Source organism: Carya illinoinensis, chromosome 8 (assembly GCF_018687715.1).
Source record: "Carya illinoinensis cultivar Pawnee chromosome 8, C.illinoinensisPawnee_v1, whole genome shotgun sequence".
Taxonomy (NCBI): Eukaryota; Viridiplantae; Streptophyta; class Magnoliopsida; order Fagales; family Juglandaceae; genus Carya; species Carya illinoinensis.
The window spans coordinates 7823784-7834616 of record NC_056759.1 but is presented as its reverse complement, the minus strand read 5'-3'; the positions used below and the strand labels follow the sequence as shown (position 1 = coordinate 7834616).

General features: G+C 36.2%; 2 protein-coding genes across 2 annotated transcripts; both read left to right on the top strand.

Moving 5' to 3' along the window:
• The first annotated feature begins 1588 nt into the window (after positions 1–1588).
• Positions 1589–5749, top strand: LOC122318835 (ribonuclease P protein subunit p25-like protein). Its single transcript, XM_043136517.1, has 9 exons — positions 1589–1748; positions 1991–2113; positions 2737–2820; positions 2923–3011; positions 3135–3209; positions 3840–3901; positions 3982–4041; positions 4441–4626; positions 5406–5749. Exons 2-9 carry the CDS (start codon positions 1991–1993, stop codon positions 5480–5482), a joined length of 756 nt encoding a protein of 251 aa, XP_042992451.1. The 5' UTR covers positions 1589–1748; the 3' UTR covers positions 5483–5749.
• Positions 5750–5895: 146 nt separating this feature from the next.
• LOC122318834 (expansin-A11) lies at positions 5896–10292 on the top strand. The gene is made up of 4 exons (XM_043136516.1): positions 5896–6284; positions 7145–8970; positions 9065–9386; positions 9561–10292. Exons 2-4 carry the CDS (start codon positions 8832–8834, stop codon positions 9865–9867), a joined length of 768 nt encoding a protein of 255 aa, XP_042992450.1. The 5' UTR covers positions 5896–6284; positions 7145–8831; the 3' UTR covers positions 9868–10292.
• The last annotated feature ends 541 nt before the right edge of the window (positions 10293–10833 follow it).

The window sequence follows — 10833 nt, the reverse complement described above, 5'->3', positions numbered from 1 at the left end:
AAACTGAAGGAGAAAAAACATAGGTATTTTAATGTTCTCTCTATTAAAGCAATGCAAGATGAGGAAAATGCTAGATCGTTGTCCTATAATTAAAATTATCTCAAATAACTTTCATAAAATTATAGACGATATTTATTTATAGGACTATGTTATAGTTTCTATTAATGTTCTTCTTTTATAATATATCACGGTGTGTAATTATTTATAAATTACATAAACATTATATCGTTATTTAATTAATTAAAACTATTACGTCCTTATTAATAAAAAATTAGTTCTTAACAAAAAAATTAAAAAAAAATTAAATATAAACTAAGCAAATGTTGCACATTACTTTTACCTAGTGTGTGTATATATATATTATTGGGCTGGACCGTGGCGCGGTATAGTTTATTTGTTTTGTTCGAAGAGTAGCACAATGAATCGAATCTATTGATTCTCACTGGGTTGCTCTGTTTCTCAGATCAAGGCACTGGGAAATCTAAAATCCAGTAGCCTTACATCAGCAGAGCTTCCACTTGTGAAATCATCTACATCTTATCACATACCCGGAAGCCAGTAAACCTCATGACTTCAATTTCCTTTGATCACCATTTATCCATTAATATTAATATGTGCCACTCTTATCCTCCTTATTTCATATGCATATTCTGTTTCTAATGTATTTAGAATAAATTCCCACTATTAGATGGTCGGCTTCTTTCCCCGTCAACCCAATTCTTAACCAGTTCACCATCCTGACAGCATTATATGGGTCTTGAGCTGGAGCTTCTAGGTCATTGTTAGCCTTTGTAGAGAAGGTTTTACTGTTTTGAAAGGGTGATGTGGATTTTTTTGAATATTTTCTTGGCACTCTAGAGGACTAACTTCAATACTTCATATTGGCATTAGCAGAAAATAAAATAAAATAAACTAAGCATTTTATTGCAATTTTCAAAATGCTTTAAGATTAAAAAAAAAAAAAACTATAGATCTGTCTTTTTCGACTTTAAATGAAGTAAAATAAAATTAAATAAAAAGAATTACCTTGATAAACAAAATGAGTAAAAGGAGGAATGAGGGAAAGAAGATGGCTTCATTCTCTCTGGTGAAAATTAAATCTCGAATTCTTGATTTTTTACGTGAGAGAAAGAAGAAATGAGTTTCTCCCGTTTATCTTAAAGCCTTTTGGACCATGCTAATTGATTACAGTTATACTATTTTTAAAAGAAAGATAACATGTTTAAAAAGTATTTAGACATATAGTTAAAAAATAAGAAGCAATTTTTTAATTATACAATTTATTACCTAAGTTCTACTCCTATAAATTTCAAACTAAAAGCTATAATATTATCTAAGGGTAGTTCTACTCGGTAAGCCTTCAACACAAATTATATATATATATATATATATATATATATATATTTATCTTCACTTTTTATTTTAAATATTTTTTAAAAATAAAAAATTCCAATACATTAACTCCCACTTCTTTAACCATTAAATAAAAAATATTAAAAAAATAAAATAAGACAGATTAAATCGAGGGGGGCACATGATATCATTTTCAATCATCCAAAGGAGTTTCAAGGATGTACCAGAAAGAAAAACTGTATGGACTGGATAAAGATTTGGTTGGGGCAGTTTGGGAAAAGTGTGAGTATATAAAGGGCGAAATGTGTCGGGAAGAGATTAGGGCGTAAAAGAAGAAACGAAGCCGTAGAAGAGGGCTCTTTCTTGGTGGAGCAAACTTATCCTAACGAACCACGGTAACAGACCCAACATATCGATCCAAATCCTAGATTTTCCTACTCGCAACTACTTTGTTTTTTGTTTCTCTTACCCCTTCCTACGAAATCACTTTTCTTTCCTTTAGTTGATCTTTTCCTCAAATTCTGTTCTTACTGATAGGTGTTCTTTGTTTCATGCCTTAAATCTCTTGTTCGTAATGGTAGCTGTTCTTTATTTCCGTGCTTGGCTCTGATGTGCTTTTGGTTTTTTGGTTGTGAAGATGGATCGGTACCAGAGAGTCGAGAAGCCGAGAGCTGAGACGCCGATTGATGCGAATGAGATTCGTATTACGAGTCAGGGAAGGATGCGCAACTATATCACCTATGCCATGAGCTTGCTTCAAGTATTGCTCTCGCTCACACTCTCTCCAATTTCCCTTTGCATGGTTATATCGTTGAACTTTTTGTAGTGAAAAACCTCTGATTAGTTGGCTGTTTTTACAAGCGCTGTATAGATTTGTTTGGGGCCTTTTAGGGCAACTATTTGTCAAATTGCTATTTGTTGAATTGACTCTGAAGCGCGAGGGAAGTTGTTGGGTTTGGGTTTAAGTGATTTTTTTTTTGGTAATATCGAACAATTTGAGAAACGGCATGTGAATTTCTACGACAGAAGTGAAAACAATATTTGGAAACTTCGAGAAAGAGCATTAATCGCTGGAAATTGGTCTAAAATCTTAGGCCCAATCTTGTATTCTCAAATGAAATGAATTTTGATCCAGTTAAAACCACCAAGGGGACCGAGAGATTGATTTTTCATAACACAATGTGGAATGGTTGTGCTAGCCTTCCAAGTATGTGGGTTTTCTTTGTTAGGGCTTACATTTTTTTAGTTAGACCTTTCGTCAAACATTTATTTTGATGAATTTATGTTTCATGGTAATAATGTTTTCATTTTCTCCACTAATATTTTTTTTTTTATTTAGTTTATGTCTTTAATCCCTTGATTGTCCTTTTATATTATTTGTAGGAGGAAAAAGGTTCAAGTGAAATTGTATTCAAGGCAATGGGAAGAGCCATCAACAAGACAGTGACAATTGTGGAGTTAATTAAGGTTGTTCTTACAATTTGCCTATCAGTGGGCTGAGAATTGGACCCTTTTTTTTTCCCAATTAGGATGAATATGCTTCAATATGATCTTTTTATTTCCATGCAGAGAAGAATTGTTGGCCTTCATCAGAATACTTCAATTGGATCCACCGATATAACCGATACATGGGAGCCCCTGGAGGAAGGCCTCCTTCCGTAAGACGAGCTTCAACTTTATTTTAAGAAATGTTGCATTTAAATTTTTTGAAAGGGATTAGATTCCTATTCTTGGTATGATCATAGATGTTCCAATGACTTATTCTGTTGTGTTTATCACAGATTGGAAACCACGAGGCATGTGTCAATGATAACAATAACCCTTTCAAAGAATGAACTGAATACATCCTCTGTTGGGTGAGTTTTTACCAGTTGACATTTAGTATTGAATGCAAATTGGCAGGTGCTTCATGTGAATTTATGGAATTTTGTCGATATGCTTGCAACATAGAAATTAGAAGTGTCCCAAGTTTTTGATATGTTGGAACTATTGTTGAGTTCATTAAATGCTTCAAGTGTTGTGTGCTAAATTTGTGGTGTGAGCTGTGCGTGGTGATTGTAAGTGCCATCAACAATTTTTTCGTGTCCCTTTCATTTGGGAAGACCATATCAAATTCTCTATTAGCATCTATATGCTGCAGTTTATAAACTATTATGTGATAGTTACATGTGGATTGTGCTGGTGGCAATGGAAGCATGAGTTGCTTTGCTTATCTTACCGTGGTTTGGTTGAGGTAGGCACGAGGCCTTTTTAATCTTTACAAGTCAGAATCTGAGTAGATATTTATTTTTGAAGGGAAGCTGGACTTCTATAACTTGTACTTATGGGATTATTGGACTGATTTTGAAAGATAAGGTGTTAATGGAGGTTGAGCTTTAGCTTGAACACTGTTAGGCAGGATTTTATCTACTTTTTAGACGAATTTTCTGTGATCATTTGCAGATATCTAGCGTCACTTATCACTTATGGATTACCTATGTTCTCAGGTACCAGGCTCCATTACCCGCAGAGCTGGTGAAGCCATCTACAGAGTTTGATTATGATGGAGGTAGTTCCACACCATGATTATCCTTTTTATCTTTTTGATATTAACATATTTGAATTTTTCAATTTCTTTGTACATTGCAGAGGGTTCACCTAATGGTCGAGGTTGGGGCCGTGGTGGCAGAGGAAGGGCAAAAGCTAGAGGTACATCACATTTTATATCTATTTGCGCACTTTCAATATCATAATATCTTATCTTTTTTTTTTTTTTTTTTGGCTGAAGATTTTGATTCTTGTTAATTGATGGCCGACTAATTGTGTGTGTGTGTCAAGTTCAAGAGAGTTGTCTCAAATAGGTTTTGCAAATGGAAAGGCGGTGAGCAGGAATCAAACAATGACTTTTAGAGAGATCTCCTTTTTTGTTTTCCTCTGTTAAAACTAATGATGCTGGCTGTGCTATCCATTTCTCCACATTATAAATAAGCAACAGAAGATAGTACTGGCATCAGTTTTCTGAAATATTAAGGATTTTTTTTTATAAGTATCTAATGATTTTGGTAGCATGGCGACATTTTCATGATAGGGATTTTACATTTATTTCAGGGAATGGTTTTGTGGCAGCTGATTATGAGGATGGAGGTTGGGACCGCGGTCGGGGCAATGCAAGGGGTAGGGGTCGTGGAAGAGGACGTGGTTTCCGTGGCCGTGGAAGGGGATGGTATGGTGGACCTCAAGTTGATACACAGCAAGAGGGAGGATACCATCGAGAAGCACCTGCTCAAGGCCGTGGTAATTTTTTTTTTTGGTTTAATACTCTGGGTATAGTTGAATAGGTTCCTGTAGTGGACCACCTTGCATTTTCCTTTTGAAATGGGTGTGGGTTTGGCCAATTTCCTTTTCTTTCTTGTGGAAACTCGTTCATTCTTGGGAGAACAAAGGACCTGAACCCTCCCTGTGAAATACTTACCGCCATAAGCATTTTGCAAATGTGTTTGGCAATGATTAATTGCTGCATGATCTGATAACTAATTGATGGCTTACCTTTAACCGCAAGTTTTGAATAATACTCGGAGCTTCCAAAGACCCTAAAGATGAAAGAGAAGTCATATAATTTAACTCCCTTCCCTTTTCTCTCTATTAGTCAGCCGTTAATTGAACTTTGAGTAGAACGTTGTTTGTGATTGCCCCACTCTGTTCAGAGACATTTTAAAGTGAGACGTGTTAAAGCCATGATTGCATCACAATCTATAAAATGTCCTTTGTGATCTTTAGTTGTGAACGGTAGTACTGCCTTAATTTGGACTTATCAGAGAACTGCCTCATTTTTGTTGCAATCATGATTTATCAAGTCAGAGGCAAACCTTTTATGAGAGAAAGTCTTGGTCTCATCTGTTTGATTTTGTTTAATGGATTATAAGTGATAACTCGAGAATTTGGATAAGTTTCAATGCATTGTGTTCCCAGACGATTTGATAGTAAACTAGAAGGAGACAGCCCTGTTCAATTCTATTCATTCTTGTGGTGATCTAGTTTACTTTGTTTAATGTGATGGAATTGCTCTGTGGTAGGACGAGGCCGTGGGAGGGGAAATCGTGGAAGGGGCCGTGGCTTTAGATCCAATGGACCGATCCAGGCAGCTGCATGAGACATTGAGTGGGCTTCCAAGAGCACATTGGAAATGACTCGAGTTATGGAACTTTCTGATCTATGTTTCATTCTCTCTTGTTAGTACCATTTATGGTCCTGTGCTAGTACTTATTGTAGGTCATATTCATATGTTAGTGCTGTAGACTTATAAGTTTGGAATTCCCAAATGAGGCAAACCCTTTTTGTTGTAGATTTAGGTGACATGCTTGGACAGTTGTAATTTTCCATTTTGATTGAGCCGCATTCTTTTATTTTTGTTTGGAGAGTTTTTGGTGTCAAATTAATGTTTTGTTTTAAAATTTTCTTAGGATAAATTAATGCTTCTTATTATGCATTTCACACTTGAAAATTGGATGTATATGCTGGGGATGTTGCAATAGGGGTTCCTAAAGTTCTTGATCATGGTGGCCTTTCCCTCACACACTATATATATAGGTGTATGTGTACATTATTTATTGGGGCATATGCATGTGTGTATATATTTTTCATAAATGTGAAGGGTGAGGGCGAAGAACTTGCGCAGCCAAACGTGGTTTTCCAGACACTTCCTGGCTATGTTGGTGATTTCTGAGAGCATCCACCTTGGATTATGGAAATGGATGGATGGTATCAAAGGAAACTGGAGATATTTACTCCACTAGTGAGTCACAGACTAACCAGTTGCTTTGAACTCCCGGGGGATTGCTTTGTGTCTTGAAATGTACAATGAAGCAGTTTGGGTCCCCTCCGAATACGTACATGGAGAATAAAAGTTCTGAAGAGAGGAGAGAGAGGCAACAGCAGGAGCAAGAACTTGCCAGGTACATGAATATCTGTGAAGAAGATGATGATTTTTAACATTGGATGTTAGTTTTGTGTTGTGAAAAGAGCCTTGTACATTTCTAATATATGCATTTGTTTCCTCTTTATAGATCCCCATGAATATTTCATTTTCCTCGAAGAATACTTTATTATTGTTATTATTATCATCCTTTTTGTTGGGACAGTTTCGTTACATTGATTTGAATTAGGCACAATCTTTGCTTTCTTTGTTGTGTCGATTGCACCATTTTGTTCTTTGTTTTATAAAGAAGAAAATAGATTTAGTGGGACGCTGGTGGTTTTAAAGCTTAAGTCCTGTGAAAATACCACGCGCGAGAGAGTTTATGTTCTTCACTGTCATTGGGGATTGTACCGCAGCATGTGATCGAATATGGCCTTGACCTCATAGAATCGTGGCCCCGTTAATGCTGTTAGTGGCAGCAGTAGATCCTTCGTAAAGCAATTTGGCAGTCAGGTTCTCACGCCACTTAAATGGAATACAAAAAGTGAAAAGCAAAGGATACATGTATTTATAATTTTATCTATCAGTTTTCTTTTTAAGAATTTCAAATTCATAATTTTCACCGTAACAATAGTTGACATGTCAGCACATTGTTTTACATATTGTTATGTTAGTGACCTATAAAAAAAGAACAGTTATGTTAGTTAAAATTGTAAGTACACACAGTATTTTGCATTCAAATTTCAAGATCTAAAATCTATCGTCTCGCAACTCTCGGGATGGGATTAAGTACCACCTTGAATTAGAAACTTCTGTTCTTCTTTGGATCTATGGTAATCCAACCTCCCTCTATATTATTTTCTTTTCTTAATATATATATATATTTCTTTTCTGTAGATCAGAATATGTCCGATCTACAATCCACTGACCACCGAAATGTCATATGCGCCATAGCATTGCGTTCTTTAGTTACTACTGATCTCCAACTCCAAGATCCAATTTCCAAACAATACAAGTCGCATACGGTTTTATTCGCCACCGTCTAGAGTGGCTCTTATGGTGAAATCTTGTTGGGTCTCTACTCCTCTTATGTCCTTTTCTAATTATTTTTTTGAAAGGTAATTTTTATTTTAATGCATTTTCGTTTGGTCTACTTTGTCATGCGCTGTACGACTCAATTCATTATTAATGCTTTAAGAATTTATAATTTATTTAACGAACTTAGCCACCTTTGAGGTGTGAATGCGCGAGCTGTCTCAAGAAATTCAATACTTCTTATGCATGCAAATTCCTTTAATTTCAGTAAAATAATTTTTGTATTCAAGATTCTTATGGCTGCCTAATCATGGCCAGTTGTGTCTCCTTTTTATATACTTACGAAACAGGCCATTTTCGTGGCTTTGCTTGACGATCATCATGATAATATACCACATGGCAAGTTTTGATTCAATGGTAGATCCCAATGACACATAAATAAATTTGATTTATTATATTCCTTAAAACTTAGATAAAAGGAGCATTTGATACCTTGGCCGACTGGAAAATATGCTCTGAAATTCACTTTAGGGGTCCCAATTTGGCTTCAGGAAGCAAGACGGTTATTGAGACTTAGAAAAGGCAATTCAAAAGTTAAACTCATGAGAAAATTGATAGACACATTAACTTGTAAAATCACTTTTGTAGGACCGACGAAGTAATTCACTTTTGTAGTCGTTCCACCTCGTTGAACTATACTCGTCGGAATAAATAAAAAGTAGGGCTATTTCATCATTTCATAATATGGAATTAGATGATTGAAGATTATTTATTATATTCACTTGTGAACCTATTATCTAATGCTATGGGATGATAAGAAAATAGATGATTGAATAAATTTTTTTATAAATAAATAGAAGAGAAATATGGTCCTAAAATTACTCATTGTGTTATATCTTGAAATATACCCTTCCTTACAAGTCTAGATCCACTTATGAAGGATAGTTTTGTCTTTCTTTTTTTTATTTTTTTTTAACAAAATATTTAATGGGAATAAAATATAAACCCATTAATATAATCATTCTCCCCTAATGTCAAAGCGGGTCATATTCTTGGCACATGAAGAATAATGCCATGTATTATCATATGGCTCAAGGTAGTACCATGTGAAGTTGTGTGCTATGATCTAACCAAAATATGCCATCACAAAATCATTAAATATTTCATCTTATCTTCGAGTAGCAGCAACCGACACATTGACAAATCTGAAAACAAAAAAATAAAAGAACATTGTGAGTGTGGATTTCGATTTATTCACGGCCCTTCTGATGGGGAAAGCATGTGGGTGCAGGAGGTAAGAGTTAGAGAACATGGGAATAATTGAATGAGGCTCAGAAATCTTCAGGTCCCAATATAAAATTCAATTAAATAAAACATATGAGCTCTCTCTACTTGCAGAGTTCACATGTAAAGTTTTAGCATTTTTGAATCTGGTCCCTTATTTATAGAGGAAGCTTTTGTGCTTGGAAATGACAATAGCCATAGATAAAACTCCCAACTTTTTCCTCCGTCTTTCTCGGTTTGTTCTCCTTCATTGGGCTAGCAAAAGATGGGGAAAATCATTTCTGTATTAGCAATCTTCTCTGGACTGTGCTTTTTTGCCATCCATGTCAATGCATTTTCGCCTTCCGGGTGGACTAAAGCTCATGCTACCTTTTATGGTGGCAGTGATGCTTCAGGAACTATGGGTATGTAAAACTTCATTTCAGCATACTTTTTCATTTTCCTCTTTTCTGAAAGACACACGGGGCTGAATCTTAATGAGTCATGGTTTTGCTGCAGGAGGAGCTTGTGGTTATGGGAACTTGGATTCTACCGGGTATGGGACCGGGACTGCAGCCTTAAGTACTGCATTGTTCAATGATGGAGCTTCGTGTGGGCAATGCTATAAGATCATCTGTGATTATAATGTTGACTCTAAGTGGTGTAAGAAGGGACTGTCTGTGACAGTCACTGCAACCAACTTCTGCCCTCCAAACTATGATCTTCCAAGCAACAATGGAGGCTGGTGCAACCCTCCTCTCCAGCATTTTGATATGGCTCAACCTGCCTGGGAAAAGATTGGCATTTACAGCGGAGGGATTGTGCCTGTGTTGTTCCAAAGGTATCAACTTTTGTTTCTTTCACTTCTGTTAACTTAAAACGTAAAAAAATTAATTGACTTATTCCCATCAGCTCAAGCATTTGGAGCAAGTGATATTTTAACATAGCATTAGAGTAAAGGTTTGTACACATCATTAACATATTAGCTAACGTTCTTTGGATTCTGATGGTGCAGGGTTCCCTGCCAGAAGAATGGTGGTGTTAGATTCACAATCAATGGAAGGGACTATTTTGAGCTGGTTTTGATCAGTAATGTGGCAGGAGCTGGATCTATTCAATCTGTGTCCATCAAAGGCTCGAATACTAACTGGATGGCAATGTCAAGAAACTGGGGAGCTAATTGGCAATCGAATGCCTATCTCAATGGCCAGCCTCTGTCCTTCAAAGTCACCACTACAGATGGAGAAACCAGACTGTTCCAAAACATTGTGTCTTCCAACTGGGCTTTTGGCCAAACCTTCTCCAGCGAAGTACAATTCTAAGCTGAAAAACAGCTTCAGGGTTTGAGGGTTTTGGGGTTGGGAACCCCATCGGCAGAGGCGTGCTTACCATTTTACTGAAGCAGCCCGCCACTCTTTTTTTGGGTCGTTGAGGTGGGTAGCACATAACAGTTCTGGTCGGTGGTTGAGATGGGGAGCAAACTCAAGAACTCGAGGCTATTACTTGTTTGCATTTTTGAACAAAAACAAGGAATTATGCTTGATCCATCCTCACAACTTTTTGTGGGGGGCTGTGTCGATTTTGCATTATTTGTTGTGGGACACCAATAAGAAGCTAGCGCACTGAAAATGCGCTTCAGCCTGTAGAAAATTTTAAATTTACGAAATATATATGCTTGTAATATGAATCTTATTGTGATAGTTTCATTAATGGGGAATTGGAGTTTCATACAAATTTTTTTGGATTATTCAAAATGGTTTATGTTCCATCCAGCAATTTAGCCGCATATATTACAGAATTTGGATATCTAGATTTTCCATCGGTATCTGCTTTAATATGGTACGAAGCATGCATGACATAATGAGATAGAGCCTATCAATATTCATTTATTAGAAACAAGGTACCTGCAAGGCATTTGCTTCTGCATTTCATTTTCTGGATGATATAAACAATGCGGTCACGTATTTTCCTTCTACTAAGTAAGAGATTTGTTGGGAAATAAGCCAAGAAGGGTGCTGCCCAATTAATTATACAAGATTTGATCACCTTCAGGCTTCAGCAATGGCATTTGAGAATGTAGTAGCTGATAGAGTTAAACGAGTAGGCATGAGTTGTGATACTGTGGGTGTAAAGCATATGTTATACTCTCGACATCCAAATGAACAGTAGTTTGCAGCTATTAGCCAGTTTTCTATATGGTAATTAGGGAGAACAAACTCTGTTTTCATGTATATTTGCTGCGATATTGTTGTCTAGATGACTAACATAAGAGGGGGGTGAATTGAGTT

Excerpts from the sequence above, each read along its gene's own strand:
- LOC122318835 (XM_043136517.1), top strand. The coding sequence starts at position 1,991 with ATGGATCGGTACCAGAGAGTCGAGAAGCCGAGAGCTGAGACGCCGATT. Across the intron at positions 3,210-3,839 it reads CTGAATACATCCTCTGTTGG|GTACCAGGCTCCATTACCCG; the intron begins GTGAGTTTTTAC and ends CTATGTTCTCAG. Across the intron at positions 4,042-4,440 it reads AGGAAGGGCAAAAGCTAGAG|GGAATGGTTTTGTGGCAGCT; the intron begins GTACATCACATT and ends CATTTATTTCAG.
- LOC122318834 (XM_043136516.1), top strand. The coding sequence starts at position 8,832 with ATGGGGAAAATCATTTCTGTATTAGCAATCTTCTCTGGACTGTGCTTT. Across the intron at positions 8,971-9,064 it reads TGATGCTTCAGGAACTATGG|GAGGAGCTTGTGGTTATGGG; the intron begins GTATGTAAAACT and ends GTTTTGCTGCAG. Across the intron at positions 9,387-9,560 it reads GTGCCTGTGTTGTTCCAAAG|GGTTCCCTGCCAGAAGAATG; the intron begins GTATCAACTTTT and ends CTGATGGTGCAG.